At 40.0% G+C, this 24,171-nt stretch overlaps 1 protein-coding gene across 2 annotated transcripts in view; it reads right to left on the bottom strand.

The window, feature by feature from the left end:
* Positions 1 to 1,750: 1,750 nt before the first annotated feature.
* Positions 1,751 to 24,171, bottom strand: part of dock1 (dedicator of cytokinesis 1) — a 201,025-nt gene continuing 178,604 nt past the window's right edge. For both annotated transcript variants that reach the window (XM_085361488.1, XM_085361489.1), the window contains exons 42-52: positions 23,142 to 23,223; positions 21,118 to 21,202; positions 18,305 to 18,391; positions 16,757 to 16,933; positions 14,769 to 14,852; positions 9,811 to 9,948; positions 7,579 to 7,721; positions 6,911 to 7,109; positions 4,678 to 4,852; positions 3,794 to 3,945; positions 1,751 to 2,301 (exon numbers count right to left, since the gene is read on the bottom strand). In XM_085361488.1, the coding sequence (XP_085217614.1) occupies positions 2,206 to 2,301; positions 3,794 to 3,945; positions 4,678 to 4,852; positions 6,911 to 7,109; positions 7,579 to 7,721; positions 9,811 to 9,948; positions 14,769 to 14,852; positions 16,757 to 16,933; positions 18,305 to 18,391; positions 21,118 to 21,202; positions 23,142 to 23,223 (1,418 nt within the window). In that variant the 3' untranslated portion in view covers positions 1,751 to 2,205. The remainder of the gene's footprint in view (positions 2,302 to 3,793; positions 3,946 to 4,677; positions 4,853 to 6,910; positions 7,110 to 7,578; positions 7,722 to 9,810; positions 9,949 to 14,768; positions 14,853 to 16,756; positions 16,934 to 18,304; positions 18,392 to 21,117; positions 21,203 to 23,141; positions 23,224 to 24,171) is intronic.

Genomic DNA, 24,171 nt, shown 5'->3' with positions numbered 1-24,171 from the left:
AGAACATATCTCAAAGGTGCTCTATTGGAATAAGATCCATAAGCGCATTTTGGGAATGGGAAATTCACATCATAGATGTGCAGCTGACAAATCTGCAGCAACCGTGTGATGCTTTCATGTTGTTATGAACCAAAATCTCTGAGGAATGTTTCCAGCACCTTGTTGAATGTATGCAATGAAAAATCATGGGAGAAACAAAACACAAAGATGGTCCAACCTTGTACTAGCAAGGTGTAACTAATAAGTGATTGCCTAATATTACTTTTGTCTTGTAATAAACGTTTTGGTGTAAACAATGGAAACTCTGAATCAGACTTAACATGACTGAGTTGATTTTGCACTGCTGGGAGTCAGTCTCAGGACACCAGCAGTCGACTTGTTAGTGTAGCTAACAGGCTGAAAGATATTAATATTATTGGCGTCATATTATTTATAACATAATAAGGATGAAAACTGGTTGGAGGGGCACCCGGCGAATTTTTGCACTTTACAACAAACACGACTGTTTTTTAAAATTCAGTAACTATTAAAACTTCTTTCATTGTTAAAGAAACAGGAAAACAACAGTAATTATCAATGTCTAGGTTATTAAAATGATTAATAAAATTGTCACAATATGACCTTCCAGTCTGTAATTTGTTGATTAAAACAGCACTCTATAACATTTGATAAAGAACATTATAACAACAGTTATTTCCTTAAACCTGGGCATGCTGCCACAAGGCTTTATATTAAGTTATTGCACCAACACCCAGAAGAATGCATATTATTAATGTAATTAAAGCGCAATGTAATTTAAAGCTGCTCTCCAAGTAATAATTATACACCGACTTTCCACTCCAACTATTAATCTGGAGTCACAATATATTAAATCTGTCCAGGACAGAAATCCCAGGAAGTTTCAAGGATAGCCACTTATTTAGATGACACGTCATTATACTCGAGAAGCGTGGAAACCACCCAGACTAAAAAAGAAAGAAAGAAAAAATGAAAATCTTGGTGTGCCCTTCAGCAGCTCCCATAAAACGAGAATTCAAGATCGTACGAGGCAGGACAAAGCTGGCAGCTGTTGTTTGCTGGCTTATTGACGCGTCGCCACTTTCAAACACGGGTCACATTCACACATTCGGCTTCGAAAACAGAAACGATCGTTTAGCGAGAGGACAAATTATGCAAATGAAAATGCATTTGAGTACATGTAAGCGGCATTTCCCGATAACACACCACTGATAAAGAAGTGGCTGCGGCGACGGCTGTCAATTAAGCAGGAGAAGCAGAAAGCTTCGTTACTTAGTGCTCAGCTGAAGTGAGGAAACATACAGATTGCCAATTTGTTCAGGATTTCTGAAATGTGCAAACACTCGCGTCTATTTTCAGCACCTCTCGCCGCGCGCAGAAATAATGAGGAAGACATCATCTTTTAAAAATACATACATTTGAAAGTTTATTCAGAAGTCATGTCAGTAGTGAATTGGGAACAGTCATTATTACTGAAATCCAAGGTTACAGCAATCAAGGACAAGATCTGAACAATGATAACGTGGTAGGAGTTAGTTGTATGTGCACTCCAAAATTTTACCAATAAAATCCATCTTTTTTTTTCCACATACCAACTTTGTAAAGCCCCTGTCAATTCAAAACCTACAAGCCCTTTTTTGTTCATATAAATGCCACTTAATCTAATGACACGTTAATACAAAAAATCATAATCAAGTCACATACAAAAAACCTGAAATAAAATAGTCCTATATACAAACCTCTGTACACAGTGGGAATATGAGTAAAGAGGGAAATAATGCTTTAATGAGCCATTTGCTCTCATATATTTGAGAGTGGGTCAGTACTGGAAAGCCGTTGGTCCAAGCTCGTCTGTCTCAGCACAATGTCACAATAAAATTTCGATGCGGCATTGTGTCGGTCCTAGACAGCATCTGCAAATTCAGTGAATGCTTCTGTGCAACATGCTCCCAGCTGCAGACTGCATCATCGTCAAACAGCAGGCAAAAAAAACATAACATAAAAAAAGAAAGGAAAAGAAAAGATGGTACGAGGGGGCGGGCTGCGGTGAGGTATTCATCTTGTCAAGCTGGGACAGGGAAGCGAGGAATGTGTGGGTAAAAACAACCACTTTTCTGGGGTTACTGTTGATGTTGTTTTTGTTGCGTTGTCAGTGTGTTGTTTGGTCCTACTGTCAAGTTTCTTTGTTTACTGCACAATTCCTGAATCGATGGAGGCCTGTTTCCTGGTGGTCTTGGGAGGAGGTGGAGGAGGAGTCTTGCTCGGAAGAGGTGGCGGAAATTGCTGCGAACAGACAAAACGGGAACGTGAAACCCCACTCCTGTTTGTATGCTTTGTGAAGGAAACAGAAACCTGTTTTCCTGCCAAAGGGCTCACCACATTTCACTGTGTCCCTGTGTGCAAGTCTTTTTTTTGTTATCAGAGCACAAACTGCATGACTACAAAGTTTCTCCCTTCTCCAACTGCTGCTTTGTAAATGCCAAATGTACCTTGAGGTTTATGGGCTTCAGCAATGGATTAGTAGCCTCTGAGGCTAGCATTATATCAAGACTTTGCTGAAGTTTAGACCCTGAAATCTGTATTCAATAGTCTGACGAATTCTTCAAGATGGAGGTGATTCTTGGATAAATGCAACATCTTAGCACAATTTTCTGGACCAGGGTTGGGGACACATTGCTTCCAACCTTGTTGAACAATTTCAATGTTCTTAACAGATGGGTGTCCTTATGATCTTGGAATTGCCAAGTCTTATGTTGCTTTTACAGTCCCACTGACCATTTGAGAAAACTGTCATCAGGCAGTAGATATTTTCAGTTACAGCTAAAATATCCAGGAAAAAAACATTACTTTCTTAAAAATGCCGTGACATTTTTAAAATTGTTAATACTTAGAATTTTTGTATTATTAATTAATTTGAAAAACTGTTGAACAATTTGACAGAAAAATTGGATAACATTTTAAAACAAAAAGAATTAAACGGGGAGGTGGTACGAATAAAGATTAGTGGCTAGAGATCTTCTGGTGTGTTGAGATAAGTGAAAGGTGATTTCAAGTCTTATTTAATCCAGATGGAAAATGTCTCAGCTGTTTAAGCCTGTCTCTCCACCTGAATTCTCCTCCTCAAACACCTGAGTTCCCAGCAGAGAGTACAGACAAGGAGTAATGCAAGTCAGTGACCTCACCTCTGCCTCCATCAAAACTGTAAATGAAGAATGGCTGTCACTCAGTCTCAGGACATCTGCGCTCACTACATTACTGTCAGCTTGCTGCCACACGGTGTGCATGTGGCTCTGTTTTACTACCTGTCTGTGGGCCGTGACAGTGGATAAATAAGATTAGTTAACAGAGTGGTGAAGCTGGCTAGAGTAGAAGTCGCCGAGCGTGGAGAGATGAGCCGCTGATTAACAACACGAGGGCTTCTGATGGATGTGAGAGGTAAAGTAATCATCCAATCAATCACGTCTGAGCACCAGGGGCAATGAGTATAAATAACACTGGGTGGACAGGTGGGTGTGGGCTCTTGCTGCTAACTGACCGATGCCTACACTTTTCTGTGACACACATTCTAAAAAATGACGGACAAATCCACAACGAGCCCAAATGTAAACAAAAAACACACATGCACGAACTCGCACACGTCAGCACAGGAAGTACACGAGCAGGGGATAGTGGAGGAGGCTGACCCAAATGTCAAGTGCGTGTAGCGGTCGCTTGTTTCATTACAAGTGCCATGCATCATTAAGAAGCTGCTCTCAGCTCTAATTAAAACACCTACTCTTTGATGTGGAGGGGGTGGTGGAGGTGTCGAGGGACTCGTCAAGTCTTGATTATCTAGCAGGTTGCCGTAATCAGCTGTGTTGCTTTTCAAAGGCAGCGGAGGAGGGGTTTCACCTTTGTCAGAGCAACCCATCCCGTTCAGCTCCAGACCTGTGCAAGAGGGCACTCATCAGCTCACATTCGTCATTGAACTACATTAGAATATCTTACACAGCAGGGCTGGTACCCAGAAGAGTTCAAAAAGGGTCCATTTCTGAGAAATTTATGTTGATTGAGACTAATTAATTTTTTTTTTCAAAGAAACTAGAAGAAAGGGGACTTAAATTTCGGAGACAGTCATTACTTCGCACATTTGAGGGGAATTTACAGTACAGAACAGTATACCTCTACTGAATAATGGATTTTCTGGCTCTGCAGTAGGTATGGAGTCCTATGAAACATCTATCTATCTATCTATCTATATATATATATATATATATATATATATATATATATATATATATATATATATCTATCTATCTATATATATATATATCTATATATATATATATCTATCTATCTATATATATATATATATCTATATATATATATATATATCTATATATATATATATATATATATATATATATATATATATATATATATATATCGATATATCTATATATAGATATATAAAGACAAGCGTCTGTCATCAAGATAAAGACAAGTGTCAGCCTTAGATTTGCTGTATGGACAGAAAATGCTAATGGTAATGTTACCGTGAAACTACTTGGTGTGCGAATATACACACAGAAACCCCTAAAATACTGCAGTTACAACGTGTCACGGTAAAAAAACAGAAACAAAAATAATGCTGAATGGCAGCAAAGTACGACGTCTTACTGGAAACGGCATGCAGGTTGTAGGAAACTTTGCTCCTTGGTGTAATGGGTGGGGGGCACTGCGAGGAGGAGCTGGAGGAAGAAGTAGGGGGTCCAGGTGACACAGAAAGACGGCGGTCTCCAACAATTTGATTAAGGACTTGGCTTCTTGGTCTCTGGGGCCGCAGAGGGCTTATCTGTGTGATCAGACATAAAGAAAACAAGATATCAGTGTGATATTACAGCGGGCTCAAAGTAAACAACGAAAGTTACAGAAGTCAATAAAATAGAACTGAGAATAAAATTTACTGACAAGAGACTTTTGATTAAATATCATAGGGAGCCAATAAAAGATCCCTTAAAGGGGAACATTTTATTTTCACATGTGTGTATATACAGCCATATTGAACGGGCTATTTGTGAAGGAAAGCAAAAACCATTCAGATAAATGTTCTTGTTGGACTGCAGGAACTTATTTGTGGCTACAAATAATTGTTTGCATGCAAGACTGCGTTTTCTCCACTTTGGTATAGCAGGAATTTGAATATGAAAAGCTGTATCCTGAGGGCTATTCCACTCTGTAGTCGACATTAACAAACAACTTTGTAATTGGCCAACTGAAACAGTCAGCCACAAGGGAGACACTAAAAGTAACACACTTTATTCAGGGATTTAATTTTCTCTTGAATGCTGAAGATGAAATTCACATTGTGGGTGAAAAAAGCAATTTCTTGATTCCAGATTATACTTTCACACCGAGCTACTACATCCTAGTATGTGGTAATCACCGGAGACCAATAGGTTCTCTACCCTTGACCCCGGGGGCATGACGCTCGCATCATGAGCCAGACGGCTCCACCGTTGCCAGGGGCTTCTTTTGGATTCCATTCCTGCCCTTATCTTACTGCCGTTAGCCAGGGAGCATTCCCACTGGGCAATGAGAACACAGTGATACCACTCGGCTGTAATGGACACAGCGGTGGTGAAGAGGGACATGAACACAACAGAGAAAGAGAGAGGAGAGGGGGAGAGATGAAGATATGAAGAGTAAAAAGAGAACTGAGGGAACAGTTGAGAAGCAGAATTGTGAGCTACATCATGGAGAGAGGAAAAGGCAAGAAAATAAAGACCAAGTCAAAGATCTGAAGAGAACAAAACATAACTGAAATACTCTTGTTTGTAGCTTCTCTTACTCTACATGAGAGGGAAGACAAAAAAAAAAACAAAACACCTTCACAGTAACACCAAAAGACACAGCAGGGATATTTCTCTATTCTATGGCCCACTGATGTTTGCCGTGCGACATATATTGCACAATGTTTTATGTGCAAGTGGAAAAAGACGGGTTATGATTGCATTAGGTGATCACATGTTTACTTGCCAAACTTTTCTGGATTTTTTTGCCTTTAATACTTTTCTCTTAGAAGGTTTAAAAGAGTATAAGGAAGGTTGGTAAAAACAAACAAAAATAATTTGAAACCACAGTTTTCACCTTGCAGTTGCACGTCTCCTCCAATCGGTGAAATTGCACTTACATGCCTGTTTTCCCGTGTGAACTTTGGGGGAAACAAGTTGGGATGTTTTCTACAGCTGTCTGTTTTCACCCAGCAGGAAGCAGTCCACAGTAATCACACCACTTGAAATACTCTGCGGTCTAGGCAAGCGAGGTGCCTGGAGAGTATCCACAGCTCGCATCACATCCATTTTCTATTGGTGATTGCACTGGGCTGTTAGCTACCTTTTTTAGCACACTGGTGCAAAAACATCATTTGGTCTTCCTACTAGTGAGCTAGCAGGTTAAAGACGGTCGTCGTTTTAGAAATCTGTTCTCACCCGGATCTATGTCAGGTGACAGCTAGAAAAGAGACACTTTCTATTTGGGCGCCTAAAATTAGTGTCACCAAATGAGTATCTGATCAAATTATAAATACAGTTAGAATTTCTCCTTCTGTTCCTGATTTATGAAGTAGCTGAATAACAACAAGAAAAGTGTTTTGGGAGCACATTATGATGTCGCAGTGAAGTTGACCCTCGGCCTTTTGGATATTCAAACTTCATCACTTCCCATTTCATTCTATTTGACATTTATGTCTTATTGGGTCATAATTAGCATATAAATTCTTAATTTATCATGCCTTGTGTGGTCACAGTAACCTCTGACCTCAAACTCCAATCTATCCCAGAGTCCAAATGTTTGACACAAGCCAGCAGAGTTACGAGAATGACCGACCCAAACAGAAGACGTAAAAACGTACCGTCTCTGACAGTATGACAGCTTCAGCTGGCTGCAGAGAGATGTCCGCTGTTTTCATCTCTTTGTCAAAGACCTCCTGGTGCTTACTGTTCCTCTTCTCCTTCTTCTTCTCTTTGCGGTCCTTCTCGGGTTCATCACGGTCTAGTTTGTCCTGAGACTTGGTGTGCAGCTTCTTTGGTAGAAGAGGCTCCAGCGCAAAACTGAATAATAATAATAATAATAATAAAAACAATACATCAACTCAAACAAAATGTGTTAATTTGTATATCCCGACTCATGCCAGAGAACATGTGGGAATATTCCTTTATCAATAGTAATCAGTTTCAAAGATCTACACAAATCTGCTGCATGCATGTGTTTTATGCACATTCTGATTAAATAACAAACAGAGCTAATAGCGCAAAGAATACTTCAGTCACAATTTCAATGTGAAGTTGTTAAAGTTTCAACCTGCATGTGAACTGGAAGAAAGAAAGCAGATGCATTTTTCAAGCACTTTCTCTGAAATTCTCTTAGATAAGAAATCAAAGTGGCACCTCTGTGTATAAATGACACGATTTTTCTCCCCCCCAAAAAAAACAACATTGATTCCTGCAAGAACAAAAAAACAGAACGAATGCTAGAGATGACATAATTTATGCCCCAAAGAATAGTGAAGCATGGTGTTACCCATCTGAGCCGGGCCTGGAGGGTGAGTTGTCAGAGGAGATGGAGGTGACTGAAGCTACTGACAGTGGCCTTTGGGAGGAGGGCATGGTGAAGGACCTCACCATGGAGGGAGGACGAGGTCCCCGCCGTTCATCTGCTGGAGGCTGGCAGCAGAGAAGAAAACAAACAAACAAATAAAAAACAGAAAATTATTTAGTTTAAATGTTACTGATTGCTTTGTAGTTACTTAGAAAGTGCTCGGTGAATAAGGTAGCAGTGGGTGACAAATTACAGGAAATCCCAGATTAAAAGAGTAGAGAAAGAACAAATATATGGCATGGTACAGAGGAGCAATTACCATGAAATCATCCTCTGTGGTATATATAAAAATCCTGCATGGGGGCTCCTGAATCACATTTTTTTCCATCAAAACTACAAGTGGAAATGATCTAAGTGAGCAGGAGAAGGCCTACACTAGACCCACTTCTCCCATTAGATGGAAGGGTCACTGCAAATCAATACTAAGCAAGAAAATGACAGGAATCTTCTTCATAGTCACTAGATTGCAACCTAAATTAACACCTAGGGAGAGATTTTGGACTTTGATGTCAGGTGGTGCTCATCATAACATCAAATGAGGGGGAAAATGGCTTCCATCACTGCAGCAAAGAATTGTGAACTCAATCACTTTATGTTGGCTTTCCCCTTTAATTTGTCACTCTTTCACTAGCTGGCAGTGATTATACTTTTGTATAATCACTGCCAGCTCGACCATTTTGCAGTCACTCGAATGGTCAGCACCTCCATACCAGGAAGAAAGGTGATAATTTTTTTACACAGCATTAAAAACACTCCAGCTGCCAATAAAACCGCCCACAATATATAGCTGGCTTGTGACAGGAAAACTGTAAAGCTGAAGGTCTTTTGCAGTTTTATCCTAAACCGATGTCCAGTACAGAGCTCGTAACAGAGCCGCTTATCTGAACATACAAGGTTAGCGGTAAAAAGAAAAAGAAGGAATCTTGTAGGACTATTAATTTTTGCTGAAATCTGACAAAAGAAAAATCTCGCAACAGCAGCTCTAACAAAGGAACCTTTTGCATTTAAAGAGTCTTTTCAGCCAAAGAAAGGGGCCATCACACACCTGATAGGGTAACCTCATTATCACACCCTGGAAAGAGATAGCTTTTCTCTTGTTTGAAAGGTCACCACCCTCTTACTTTAAAAATGGGCAGGTGCCCCGTTACCTCAGGCAAGATTGAGTGAAAAGCTTGGTCAAGCAGCAATTAAATCTGTAAAAGAAGAGAGAGATGGAGGCTACCCCACCATGCGCGCACACACACACACACACACTAACTTCACAGCTGACTGGAGCAAAAAGAAAAACACACGTGACACACAACAGCAAACTAAACTGTGAATTTGCCATTTTTATCACGTCAGCCCGAGCATCTCGACTTAGAAATCTCACCGAATTGTTTCGCTCTATTTTCTGGTTCAGACGCCAGATTATAAAAGTTTGGAAGCACTTTATGACACAGGAAAATCCTGTAAGTCCTAACAAGAGTCAGTCCTTCTCAGTTGCCATGTTTGTGTGCAACCTACACCTGTATCTGTTTTAATGACAAACCAAAAAAGTGAATTGTTTGCACCTCGTTTTTGTGTCATTATGAAAAAAATATATGCAAACATCTTGTCTGCTTTCCACAAAGATGGTTTTGAGCACTCTGAAAGGCGTTTATGCATCTATGGACATGTTTTGCCAACACAGCTCTGTGAGACAGAATTTGGAATTTGAATGAAAATGAAAGCGTCATTCGAAGATGGACATTGTTTCTTTGCAACTTTAATCCGGGTCAAGAAAGCCTTTAAATTTTCTGGGAATACACCCGTAATTAGGTATATTCTAATGACACAAACCTAACAAAATACTAAAGAAAGAACATGTAATTTCATTAGTGCTACCTTTTGAATATTAAAGACATGAATAAATGTACAAACTACAATCTGACCACAGAAAAAGGAAGATCAACATCCTACATAATGGATGTATGAGAGATGTAACAATAACAAATAATATTATAAAATATTTCAGAAAGTCCATCTCACAGAAATCGTTAGCCAAGCACCAGAAAGAACTGCAGATCCCATTAGTCCCTGTTAAAATTAGCACACTGAGCTACAAAGCACTGTCTGTGTTTAAAGAAAAGAAAGAAAAAAAAAAGAAGCTCCAGTACAGGAAAAAGCTCTTACCAGAGACTTTACCCCATACTGTTTCTCCACCTTCTCCCGCAGTTGCTTAAAGCACGCCTCCATGCGGTCATGAAAAGGCCTCAGTGCCTCTGTGACCTTCTCTCCATGGATCCGAACACCTTCAGCGAGATGCGGAATCTGGTGGAAGAAAAACAGCAGCGTGAGACAACTTCATCAAACACACCCTGGACTGCAGAGATGAGAGATCAGCTACATGCTGCTTCTTCCTTCAGAGGAATGCATTAGCGTCTGTCATTAACTTCATAAACTTAATTTCATGCACATGTCCTTTAGCTCATTGCCCTCTTGGATGTGCATATTCAGCACCAGCAGTAAAAGTACATCAGTAATTTTGCATATGCACTGCAAGCTTATCCAGGTGGAAGCAGGAACATGTTACAGAAAGCTGTTGCCATGACACTACCGCCGCCTTCCTGACCCCACCAACATCAATGCAACATATAAATTAAAACATGGCAATGAAAACAGGCATCTACTTTGTTTGGTTGGATGTTTTCTTCTCCATATCTGATTGCAAAAAACAGTATAATGCATCCTTTCAGGAACACTGCTGCCTCCCACTCTGTAGGAAGCTGGTGAATAACAAAATCTAAACATACCAGAAGCAGCTCAGGTAGAGGAAAAGGGAGAAAGACAGGCAGTGAGCGAGAGTAGGGGGGAAGACTGAAACTGCTGAAAACTAGTAATTAGGAAACCCCAGTGCCACAGCTCTGCTGACTAAATCTGGTAAGAGGAGGACGCACCATCCCTTGGGAGAGTGACCATTTGAGTGTTATTTTCCTCTCTGCTGGTTAAAATCACAGGTTGAGGGTTTTCTGTTTTTTTTTTTGCAGAGGTGTTTCATGCCATCTTTGGCAGAAAAAAGCAAAGATGTTATAGTCAGCTGTGTTAACAGCAGATCCCTTCTCTCCCATAGCAACTGTAAAAATATTACTTTACCGCGTTACCTCTATAAACGAGAAATACAGTTAAAGCTGAAAAAAGGTGTTTGTAATTCCCCTCTGATGAATAGCTTAAAAAAAAAACTGCATTAAACGGGATTTAATTTCAACATCTGCATTTACTGATCCCAGTCAGACAATGAAACAAATTCACCTGAACAAATGGAAGAAATAATCTGTGAGACGTGAGACATATTGGATAGGTGGGATAATAAAGAAAAGTGTTTGTGTGTGTGCTAACCTGACCTTCCCTAGCCTACCCTTCTTTATATTCCCCGAGGACAAACTTCCTCCCAGGGCATATCATATCATGAGCCCACTTCATTCAACTTGTCCAAAACACCAATGCACTTTTGTGATGCAATGTTTCATAATACTCCCCAAATCATTTAGATTTTATTTACACCCATGTCAAGATAAGAATTTCTGTCAGAAAGGAAGATTAGCAGCGCAGAAACACACCTGTTAAAAGATACTAGCCACCTAGCTATATGTTCTCAGGTATGTGATACGATGTGCTAATAAACAGCATCCTGTGATATGAGAATCACAAAACCTTTGGCCCGAAAGCATAAATGAAATGGAGGCCACAGACACCATGCAGGCATTCCCCCTGTTAGTGAGCACCTGCATCATCACCACTGGGATCTCACGGAAGAAGGAAAAGATGCGTCTGGGTATGAAAAGGCGAAGGGAAGGAAAAGAGAGGCAGAAGGTGAAAAAGGTTAAGAGAAAGGAGGGGGGAGAGGAGTTTTTGAAGGACGAAGTGTTGTGAGATGAAAAAGCAATGAAAAAACACAGCGAGAGTGAAAGCTGAGGCAAGATTCACGTCTCCCAGGATACCCACATCTTTTTATAGACCTTTGGATGATTGAGTGCGGCTGAGTTGAGGCATGGCAACAGATTTCTGCTTGGTGGCTGCACAGCGATAAGCTCATTGCGGAAGACACTTAGGCTCAAGGTTGTCAACACACACACGTGCGTATATGCGCACACAAACACACACAAACTTGCGAGTCTAATTACATAACTTAACTTTTAAAAAAATGCTTTTAATCCTCTCCGGTTGTCTAAGAGAGATATCTGTTTATCAGTTTCACAATTTGGCATATCAGTAAGAGATATCAGCTCTCGTGATAAATGACGGTAGCAAAAACAGTGGAAGAGTGTATCTAAACCAACACAGCAGTTTGTAAAACTACAGACTGCTTGCAGAGAAGGTCAGACGAACTGAGCACAAAGGAGTCACGAGTACAAGAAAATGAGTGGTTATTAAATAGAACATGCACAGTTCAAGCCTAACAGCATGACTTTGCTGTTCTGTGAACACAGAAACTAGACACAAGCGTGTCTAAAATTACATAGAGGCGATACAATACGGCAATACTGAGGCAATGCAAATGTACAATTGTGGCCATGTCTGTCCTTTTTTAACCCCCTTATGACAAAAGATAATTTTTGTCAGAAGCTTTAAAGGTTGCAAAAATAACCAGGACTATCATGAACCTATAACAGTTTATTTTTAATAATTTTTAATAATTTTTAATGTGTCCCGAATTCACATATTGTGCCATCATAATTAGTGGGCTGCAGCGATTAGAAATCACGCTAGAGCCCCATTTATAAACAGGCAAATGCCAGTATTATCAGCTGACAGCTATAAATGAAATGGCACTGTGGTTTAAACCCCCCCCCCCCAAAAAAAAAAAACAGAGCCTACTGTTCTTAACTGAACCCTGTCATTCAACTGCCTTTCTGATTCACAACAAACAGACTTCTGAGCCACACCCCGCGGTGGTAGGACAGCCACGCTGACTTCGAGATGCTTGGTATTAAAGCTGCGATGACATATTAAGACCTTTCGTGAAGGTCGCGCAGGTCTTGGAGACGTACGCAACATTTGGCGAGTCAGACAGACTAATAAGCAGACTCCGCTTTATGTGAGATGAAGCGACCAAAAGAAAAAGGCTTCTGTTAGAGGGTCCTATTAGGAAACAAGCCTGCCATTAAAAGATGATGTTTTTATGCTAGTGAATACAATGTTGATGCCCTGATGAAAATTCCCCTGATCGTTTAGCTCCCCATAAACAGACTGAACGATGTAGAAGTGAGGCGTTTCAGGAACTAATTTAGGCATCTTTCCAGAGCCAATTATAAACATAAACATTTCTAAAAACCCTACTTCGTACTTGCCAGGGAGTTGTTGTTGTTGTTGTTGTTGTTTTTTTACAACACCTATTTTCCTGATTTCCACTTGCTCATTTCTCTCTAATTACTAAATGAGGACAATGGGTATTTCAGGATAGCAGTGCACAACGGCTCATTTCTACCCGTTTAGTTTGCTCATTGGAGCCGGCTTGCCTTCATTTGTCTCATTTAGATGGATTCAAAACACAAGATAAACAAGCCTGCAGTCTCTGGCAAAGAGACAGCTGACACCAATTCAAATCTGCTTTAGTGATCGCTCTAAAGTTTGTTGTGGGTATGTTTGGCATAGGCTTTCCTCTATGGCATGTGTGCATTATGATTACACCAAATAACCTCGAAATAATTTGAAACAATGATTTTAAGGACACTTTTTGAAATGGCTCCTTATCTGAGTAGTACCCTGGAATTAAAAAATAAAAGCCTATGCCACAAAGGTAATCACACCAAGATTACTGCTTGCTGCCATTGCTTCATGATAAGTATAAAATTAACTGATAGGTCTTAGAGATGAAATCCAGCTGCTTGCTCCAACCCTGTCATGTATAACGCCTTTGTGATATGCACAACGTTCCAGGAGTGATGAAGCAGCAACATGCTTATTTTTAGGTAACCTGCCGCTGCTGTGTCAACCTCTACTTCAGTCAGCGATTTCCTACAGATCCCCACGTACGCGCCACTTGTATGTCTAAGTAAAGTAGGCACACATGGAAAATTGTATTTTTAAAAAAAGTCTTCGCTATACAGCAAAACAATTATGTGAGCAGCATCATCAGTGTCAGACGCGAGGTACGAATACAAGATACATTCTTCTGTGTGAATCACTGAACCATGTAAAGTCAAAAGGCACAACAAAAACAAAAGAGCGTTCCTTTTTAGAGTCGGCGAAGTTCCACCAAAGATGCGGAGCACAAAGTCGACCTATTTTACAAACAACTGAGAGAGGTACAACTTTAGGAAATTAAATGATCTTTCTCTTTCCTTGGAGTGAAGAATAAGAAGCAGACTTTTCTTGTATCTGTTCAGATCCTGGGTGAACCATAAGGCAGGAAACCACAACTTCTTGAGTATTAAAGTAACCCACAGTTCAGATCCAGAGAGTTATACTCTATTAAACAGGATGTTGCTTTCCAGCAGTCCTCGTGTGCATTTCTTGCCTGCTGCATGTGCATCTCGCTCAGTGTTGCAGTGATGCTCACAGAGGCTCACATTTCCCCTGTTTGTAAGAGTTACTGCACTGAAAACTACTGCTACTGCACAAACAATAATGTATGTTCAGCTGTAAGTTTCAAACTGATTCATTTTTATTTTTTATGTATAATCACTTTAATGAAGTGTCACACATAAATGCAATTTTACTTTAAATTTCAAAATCACACAGCGTAATGTCTGGAAGGCTGTAGATGGTGGTGCAAGGTTTGAACATTTCTGGTGTTGATTCCATTAATAAACTTCTCTAATAATTTTAACCATAGTGACTTGCCCAAAGCAAATGAATGCAAACCAGTGCCAATGATGTTAAAAGACTGAGTGGGATGAATGCACATTTTCATGCCTCCCAAGCTCCTTCACACCATCTAATCCATACTCAGCATTTTGACTGCCTGTCGGCCATGTCTTCCTATGCTCTTTACTTGTGCTATGGAAAAAGAATGCAAAGAATGTAACATTGTTTAAAGTAAATAATTTCAAACAAACTGGCAAAAGCACTGTTCCCTGAATCCTGGACCCTTATGATGCTTTGCCATTTTCACCTACGTGTCCCATGGCTCTTCAGTGGTATGGTCTTACCTGCCAGGCGATGAGGTCCTTTAGTTTCTCTATCTTTTCAAGGTCCTCTGGATGCTCCTGGATGTACTTGTCATTGAAAAAGGCCTGGAGAAAAAAAAAGATGGCAGACAGAAAAACACTGGAGTAAGTATGACTATATAGAAAGGAGGAAAACCTGGAGTAAAGTTAGGTAAAGGTAAAAATGTAAAGATGTTTGCGATATAAATAAAAAGAAAACTGGGAGGAAATAAAGATGAAACAAGGGTGAAGCACTGGGAAGGTCTGTTAAGATGTGAAAAATGTAGTCAAGACAACCGTCTCTCATCCACTGCTCGCACTATTTCACTGAGACGAAGGAGTGACCTGAGGGCAAAGAATTCCCGTTGCTTCTCCTCTGACTCAGAAGGCACCCTCAAGACCGGTATAACTCTATTTCAGGTAGAGAACCCAATAGGCTATCGCTTTTTAAAATAATCAAAAGGGTAAAAGGGTTGTGTTAAAAAAAACTGAAAAAAGACCACATGAGCCACTATAGTATTTGGATTACACGTGAAAAATGATGAAAAACAGGAAATAGTGAAGACTGAGTTGGGCTTTTGGAAAAGGAAAAAATAATGGATTTATGATGACCTACAAGGAACATGATATAAATAAAAAGGTATAAAACATTAACCATCATAGTGATAGGGATTCAAGAATTTGCAGCAAGCATACGATGATAAGAAGTAGGAAGAAGTAGAGATGCGCTAATTGCAATTTTCTGATTCCGACTTTTATTTTTCAATTCAGATCAGGAAAAAAAAAGTTTAAGCTTTAGAATTTAGGCAACAAATTACAGGATGTTCAGTTACTTAAACTGCATTAATGCTGTGCTCTTACTGAGTCTGCTGGCTTGTTGCTGGCTCTGAACTCTGGACAGCTTTAGCCACTTGGCCTTTGCTTACTTCTTAAAAATGTCAGTGCTCATCTGGGTTAGGGTGATTTAAGTGTCTGATTAAGTTTGTTGTTATGAATGTTTTTGTGGTGGCCCACATGTAGTTTATCTTGGCACTCGGAGACGACCAGCATGGGGCAGCGAGTGATGCTAAACAGACCAGTTACTAATCAGATATATATCAAGCTAACTGGTCAGTCACTGGTCTGGAAATGAGTGGGTTTTGGTACTTGGTACTCTAATAATAACACCCAATTCACATCATATAATATAACCTGGAAATTAATGTGTTTTTATTTGAATGAGTTTAAAACATACTTTGATGATCTTAGAGATAATTTAAAGACACGGAGTACCTTTTTATCCTTAACGTGTACTATATGCAAAAATATATACTATAAGCAACAATAAATAACATAGGCATTCCTCTTGTTTCGTTTTCAGAAAATGTTTTTCTTTTTTTGGAAAATGTGTGAGATGATTCTGTGATGATGATGATGATGATCATAAGACATGTCTATTAGAATTCTTTATGGCAGTTACAAAGCAGTTACAAAGCTAGAGAAGTGGATGCTTAGCTCAGCTTACGACAAAGAAGGAAAATGGGGAAACTGTTAGCTTAGCTTGTTCAAAATATAAAAATACCTGACTAGCACTGGTGTGTAAAACTGTAGGCTAATGAAAAAAAATAAGTGCTTTGCCTCTCAGTGTATGAATCTTATATATCATGCCCCTGCTTCTGTGTATTGAACTGTCTCAAGGTCATCTTAGGGTCATCTTTAGTCATGTCTGCTGTGGTAGGCTCCTGCCAATCTTGCCCAGAGAGATAAAGGGGCATCATTTATTTCAACTTTACAACACCTAAGGCTAGAAACCGAGTCTTAAGGTTGTGCACTGGCCCTATAGATTTGAGTCTCCTGGTTCTAGCTTTATGTTTAACAAACCTTCACGGCATTTAGAACAAGATAAAATAAAGCTTCATGAATTGTGGAAACGTTCAAATTAAAGATTTGGACATGAATGTATAAAAGTTAAGATGATTTAGACACATCCAGAACTATTTTCATTTGTCTACCTTCTCGTAGTTGGTAAAACCTCCCATGACAGCTGGGTCCACAATCCCATTCAACAGCATGGAGAGCGGGTTGATGGGAAGGTTGGGATCATTGAGATGCCTCTGTACCATGCTGCTGATCTTCTCATTGGTCTGCTGCATTGTTTCAATAGCATTTTCCAACGGACTGATCTCCTCCTGTGTAGCACAGAAGTTAAAGGTGATATCAGATATTCCCAGCGCTTATTCGCCTGTTTCAGTGCAAATACACATACTGTACACTGCTTTCATCCCTGCGATTACAACAATCAAAGGGAAACATTTTGTGTTACGAATTACAGAAAGGTTATAAGAAGATAGGCTGAGGATCGCTTAACTACACACATAAATCAAACAGAAACAATTAATAATTTTTGATCACCGTGCCCATATACAAACCTGGAACTGTCAAACGAAGATGGATAGTGTGTTCATGTACCAGAACTTCAAATCCCATGCCAAAAAAAAAAAAAAAAAGACTAGCAATTTAGAGGAAAAGATGAATGAAGTACTTGGAACTGTTGTCATTCATTTCACTACGGTGTGAAAGCTAATTTCGACACAATCTATTTAACTCCACATAGGGGCAATCTCATCTCTTGGATGGATGAAAAAAATCACTTCATTGTATTAAGAGTTTAGAGAAAACATGCATGGACTGTTAAGTAAATGTCAGAATTAGACCCAAGCCAAAAAAGTAAAGATGTTGTACAAGCGAGACAAATCTCCAATCTGCTCCGGTATGTCTCAGGCCAGCTCGATAAAAAGAATTGTCAGATGGAAGGATTAGGCCTGGTGAATCTCAGCCCAGTCATTAAGCTTTAAATAGAGAGTCTGACCTCAGGGACCTTGCCTCTCCCTGGCTCATCTGGAGGGCAATCTGCTCCTGACAGTAAATTCTAACTCTGCCTGAAGGAAGAGGTGTCCGCTCCGAATTAGTGTGACAATGGAGAGTAAAACTCTGCTACATGGACTCAGGTGTTTGGGAGGTAAAGGAAGGCTAATCGCACTAAGTAGTGCATTTGTTTTGGGACAAACTAAAAACACATGAAAAAAAAAAAAAGCCTGTTTGGACTCTTAATTGACACTATAATCTGCCCTTGTGCTCATGACTTATATGGTGCACTTTTTTTCCCCATACTCGGGGATGAACATTTAAAAAAAAATCACTGATAAAGTAATTACATTTTGATAAAGCTTCAGTCAACACTTAGGTCCTCTGCTGTTGTCTGAAGGGTTTTCAATACTGTAATCCAGGTAATTGTACAAAAAGTGAAAGGAGAGCAAAGCCTGAACTGTTCTCCAGTTATATTTGTGCTGTGTAGCAATTTTCAGTAGAAACAGGAGTGCCTGGTGAATCAATGTGGGCCATCTGGCAGAGAGAGAACGTGCCCTGTCGTTAGCCCGGGGAGTGGCACCCCTGCGTCTATACTGCTTAAGTGGACAAATCACATTGATTGTCTTTAAGCAAGCCTGCAGATCCTCATCTGATTAGGAGCCTTGCTTGGCACACAGGCCCTTCATACTCACAGTGGAGACTGACTTGACTTCAAACCAGCGCAGGATGCCAGGAAGTTTGTACGCTGTAGAGTACGTGGTTCTCTCAATCCACATGTTCTGCAGACACAAAGACAGACACAAAATTGGAACACAGTTCAAATCAAGATAATGTGGCTCTTTAAACAGATCAAGCTGCAGCTGTGCCAAGATATCGCAATGAAACAAGACTGCTGTTGCATAGATGAGACTTTAGTGACGCAATGGATTTGGTTGGAAGACGGCTCTACTGCCTCCCCGTCTGGATCGGAGCTCATTTGCTCAAGTGCTCAAGGGCAGTTCCAAAAATGTTGAGACAATGTGTAAAATGTAACATTAGAATAAAAACAAAATTTCCCTATGGGGACTAACACGCACACTTTACTTTAAAAAAAAAAAGAAAAAAGAAAAAAAAGAATAAAAACAAAATGCAATGATTTCCACATTTCATATATCCTATATTTTATTCACAACAGAACATAGAAATCAAATGTTTATGCTGTCAGTGCTACCAGTCACCCTCCTAGTAGATGGTAAGAAATTTCAGAAAAGTTCAGAAAATTGACCCCTGACCTTGAGAACAAGGTCACTGGAATTTGAAACTTTCTGAGATTTTAAGTAGACTAATCTATGGTATCAATTAAAACATCCTACGTCACCTTATTCTCAAATTATTCTCAAACTCGGGTGTTGAGCCTGCCTGCCCGCACATTCAACCAGGTGACAATGACAACACCCCATTATCCACCTTTTTATGGCTGAAGAAAAAACAAAGAAACTCATTTTGTGTTTGATGGCAGTAAGACATTTTTTTTAAAAAGGCACAGGGCCAACTGAGGAGATCAGATACTGGATTTTTGGGAGAAGAATGTTCCGGTCCGATATGGATTCTAGCTGCTCAGCAGTACTGGGTTTCCTCTGTCGTAATTTTCCTTTCATGATGCACCAAATGTCTTCAGCTGGCAAAGGTTCAAGGCTTTTCCACTACAAAGCAACACTATTGCAACAGATGCAGTATTGTCTTACTGAAATATGCAAGCCCGTCCCTGAAAAAGACTTGCAGTTACCTTTCTGCACTGACCGTGGTCTACAAAAGCACCAATGCAAACCACTAATGCAGGCCTTTCAACTGAGAATCGTGCCTGTTTTAAATGCACCTGAGAGCTTGAAAATCAGACATCCAATAGTGATGTTCAGTCTTGTCATTTGTCCCAGAGATTTGTCCACTTTTTCCTCTATCTTTTGATGATATTATGTACTACAGATAATGAGATATTTCAATTTTTCACAATTTTTACATTGACGGGCATTATTCTGTTTTTCAAAAATGTGTAGATGTGTTTGTTTTTTTGCAGATTGGTGAACCTCTCCCCATCTTTACTTCTGAGAAGCTCCGCCTCTTGGGTTTGGGCTTGTGCGATTTGCAAATCACTGCATTCTGTTATTTATTTACAAACACATCAGCCCAACTTTTTTGTTATTGGAGTTGTAATATGGGATATGATATGAAATTGGATAGCTTCTAAAGCATCAAATATTTATAATCTCAAATAACAGTACACATTGAGAAAAAGAACTTGCATGGCAGGGATCACCTGCAAGTGAGGTCTGCTCCAAATGTAGTTTCCAGCCTCTTTTTAACAACCAACACATCTGAAAAGAAAACTAATACTTCTATTTAAATATTTAGAGACTGCGTTGTCTTTAAAATCTACTTACTACTCACTCAGGAGCATCTGCAAATGACAAGGATTTGTGTTTATTGACATGCATAATAGATGTGACAGACACAATATGTCAGGCAATAGATATCCATAATCGCTCTGTCAGGACAGAGAAAGTCCAATCAGTCTGACAAGGGAAGCAAGTCTAAGATGAGTGAAATTCATCACCCTGTTCTGCTGAAGTGACGCCACAGTAAACACAGAGGAAAGCGTGACTGGCTTTAATTTGTCGTCCTTGTTATTGCTACCTGGTTATTAAGTGCGCACAAAGAATAACTCTCTAGATAAACTAAAAAACGACTTGACAGTAATAGTTGCATTTACTAAACTGGAGATAGATCACTGTCAGCGATTTTATTTTGTTTGGATGCGCTTGTTGGCACCACCTTCTCCTGTGTTCAAAGATGAATAAAATCCTCCGTCTATCCCTCCTCTGCGGTGTAAATTCTTCTGCCTATGTAAATTAGCTCTATGTTCTGCGGTGCTATTGATTTTCTGTGCTGAAAATATCTACGTAAGTATACGTGCATCATAAACTTGAAAGATTTCTCAGTCCTACGCTAGTAAATTTCAAGGTGGTGGCCGTGACACAACAGCAACCTGATGAGAACAGGCAAAAATGAAAATCCATTTTCAGCTCGACTCCACTTGCCACATCTCAGCATAAAACACTGACAAGCTTTTTGATTCGGAGGCTACTAACCTACCTACTCTAATTTAACCTACTTAAGTACATTATCTTGCAAGTGTGCAACTTGCAAATGGAGCTGAGTCATTTGTTCCTGGGAAATTATTTCATAAATTTACTTGTATTTTTTTTCCTGTGTTTCATCTCTGAATGTGTGTAAATGACAAAGAAAAAAGATTTTTCTTTCTTTGTCAGTATAACTGGAATTCTTTAACAGTTACTGGTTGGTACACATTTTTTAAACCTACCATTTCTACCGCTCCTGTAAACGTAGACTCACATGTTCTACTGTAGTCCAGTAACACAGTCTTTATGTTAATTTTATGTCTGAAGTTAACCAAATAAATGGGGAAAAACTAAGTAACAGTAAACAAACAGAAAAAGACGGGAATTACCGCAAACTCATTGTCGGGATCCTTCTCTCCCTTCCTCACCGGCCTGGAATACTGGAATTTATGGACTTCATTTACCGTGTAGAAGCTGGGGAGGGAGAAAAATCAGTACCTGAGTAAATTAAAACTGTTATGGGCAATCCACAGCTTGATTCAAAGGTTGATTGCTTTTCTTCAGGTCAAACACAGGACAAACCGCCTCCCAGGGCAGCTGTGACAGGAATTATTGTGATTTGCATTTGGCTTTTGACTAACTATCCGAGATATGGCCTCATTGTGGGAAATAAATTCATTTTCGGCTCCCACACATAACTGGGAGGCCCTAAAGTTAGCCTGAGATGTCAGACATGCAGATAAGCTGCAGCACACCTGACAGGGGCACATGACTAACAGGGAGGAAATTTGCCAAATCAGGTTAACAGACTTTTCACAGCAGGAAAATGATGGTGTTACATAGTGGCTGTGGATACATGGCTTCCCTTACACAGGCTCATTACTTGCTTTCTTCGGCCCACCTTCATCTGTCTCACTTATTGGCATAAAGAGACATAATCACAGTCTCCTAGGAAAATTAGTACACCATATTGCATTTCCCATTTCCAAAACCACACCATATGGTTCAAAGCGTGCGAACTGGCTTTATTAGCAAATAATTATAAAGAAAATATGAACTGAATCAGTGCCAATCCAGAGCCACAACCCTATAATGATTAAAGAAATGGCGATCAATGTGTGCAGATGGGATGCTTGAACTTTTTCTGTGAAGGACCGATAATCTTTTTGATGAACAGACCACAAAAAAACAAAAAACCCATTTGTGACTACACAGAAAAGCTGGACTCAGGTGCCCCAACATTTGAGCCTTTTATGTTATACCGAGGACCAGATGTTCCCGTCTATGCTTACTCGCAAAGGGCAGCACACTGTTTAATGAACATAAGACCTATTCCCAAGTTAGCTGAAAAAGTTCGGCCTTCACGTAAAAAATGAAGCCTCTGAACTTCTGCTTTAATAAACAGGTTATTAAAGCAGTTTAAAATCAGCCGCGTTACCCCAATTACGCCTTTTACATGTTTTTAGCTGGCGGGCTAGAATTGATGGAGTAGCATAGTCTGGCAAAGCAAGGTCAGATTGGGGTATGCTTTGCCTGCTGCTGTGACCCTGTGGCTCAAACAGCTCAGTCTCATTGCTATGCACCACTGATCTTTTCACTGAATGAGGGAATAAATGAGAGAAAATGGAGAGAGGGGGACAGAGAGAACAGCACTGCGAGAGTTGAAGAAGTTATAGAGTTAGCTGAAAACGCATCATGGAAAGTTTATATGGAGCAATCCTCTGTCAGTCTCTAAACACGGCTGTCTAATCTAGGCCATTTAACAAAGTTACATATTCTGATCAGATACACTTAGCGAGCAAGACAACAGCGTGCTGAAAAGATCAATGCAGGGGAATGTGACCAGTGCCTTGACTGGGCTTCTGATAAGATCACTGCGCAGGTATATTTGCCTAAAGGCTTTCCCATGTAAATGTCTTCTTTTAATTATGCCCATTGATGCGTTGGATGGCATACCTAAGTGAATTTGCACAGCTGAGCGATGCAGCACATGGCTGGGGTACAGAATGTGTACAAAGGGGAGCATGAGGGCCCAATGTTTGCTGTGGCCCTGACGCGCCACACAATGGTATTAATGATGTCAGAGGAACAATGTTGTACTTGGCACAGTTGATAACAGCAGATGGCTGCTGAAAGGTAATAACCACTAGAACGACAAGAAGGTCAAGCGCTGTTTGTTCTACAGAGACCCACATTTAAATCAAGATTTAATCGCCTTTCTCCATAGCATAAGTCAGAACGCCACACGAAAATGCGAATGCACTTGGACTCGTGTGTCACCACAAGCTCGCTGACCCGTTTGAATGACTGGGGGCAAGTAAACTTGGCTTTGCCAGATTGAAATTAATCTTATGTGACTCTGAGTTATCCACTGTAACTGTGAAGAAGTGAAGAGCAGGGACTTTGTTATTACCTGAGTATTTGCTCAGAGACAGACTTGTTTTGAAACTTGGCAGGCAGGTCGAGAATGGGCTTCACGGTAAAACACTGGATGTCTTAAGCAGAAACATCAAGGAATAAATGAAACTGTTGTACACACATCACTGAAGAGAAGTTACTCAGAAGCTGGTGGCGATTCAACCTTATAGTTAATACTGCAGTAATTTACATTTTGCAGTCTAGCTCTGTTCTAGGACTTCGGGAAGAAACGCCCTCACAGAACACAGCACACATCAATGGCAATCGCTATGCTGTATATCAAGTCAGAAATGATACGAAATGGAGAAGCTGGGGTGGAGGTGGATTTACAAAGCATCTTATAACTGTATGCAGGCTAATGCAGTTTAAACAACATGCCCCGAGCTTTCATCTGGCACTGAGGTCAGCTAATCTGTCGCAACTGCTGACTGTGCTTGACAATTTGTTGTAATGTATTGCTACTGGAAAAAAAAGATGACATAGTAATGACAGTAATATTATTAACCTTCTGGACTGACCTATACAGCCATCTGAAAAAGATAGTTTTCAGAGCAGTTTTCGCTGCAGCCCTGTGAAAAGCCAAGTACACCCAAAGCACTTTTAAAAGCAATAACATTTTTTTTCATAAAAATTTTTTTTTTCTGGACTTGAAGTGTTTTCTTCAAGTATTGACTTCATCAGCCTCTCAGACCGTTGTGGAATTTTGTCCCACTCTTCTTTACAACATTACTTAGGCTTATTGAGGTTTGTGGGGATTGCATTGTGCACAGCTCTCTTAAGATCCTGCCTCAACATTTCAATCTATTTAAGCCTGGACTTCGGTTGGGCCACTGCAACAACACAATTCTTTTCTTTTTCATAGATTTGCTGCTGTGCTTGGGATATGACCTAATTTTGGCCAGTCATTTGCTGTTGGACAGGTGGCCTGATATTTGACTCTTGAACCCTTTGACGAGTTCAACTAAGAGACTGCAAGGTGTTTGGTTGTTCCCAAATGTGGTGCTGTGCATTATAGGTGAACACCT

Source organism: Diplotaxodon limnothrissa, linkage group LG8 (genome assembly GCF_057381915.1).
Source record: "Diplotaxodon limnothrissa isolate DT_005_m linkage group LG8, D_limnothrissa_male_GT1.1, whole genome shotgun sequence".
Taxonomy (NCBI): domain Eukaryota; kingdom Metazoa; phylum Chordata; class Actinopteri; order Cichliformes; family Cichlidae; genus Diplotaxodon; species Diplotaxodon limnothrissa.
This window is presented reverse-complemented; position numbering and strand designations above follow the sequence as displayed.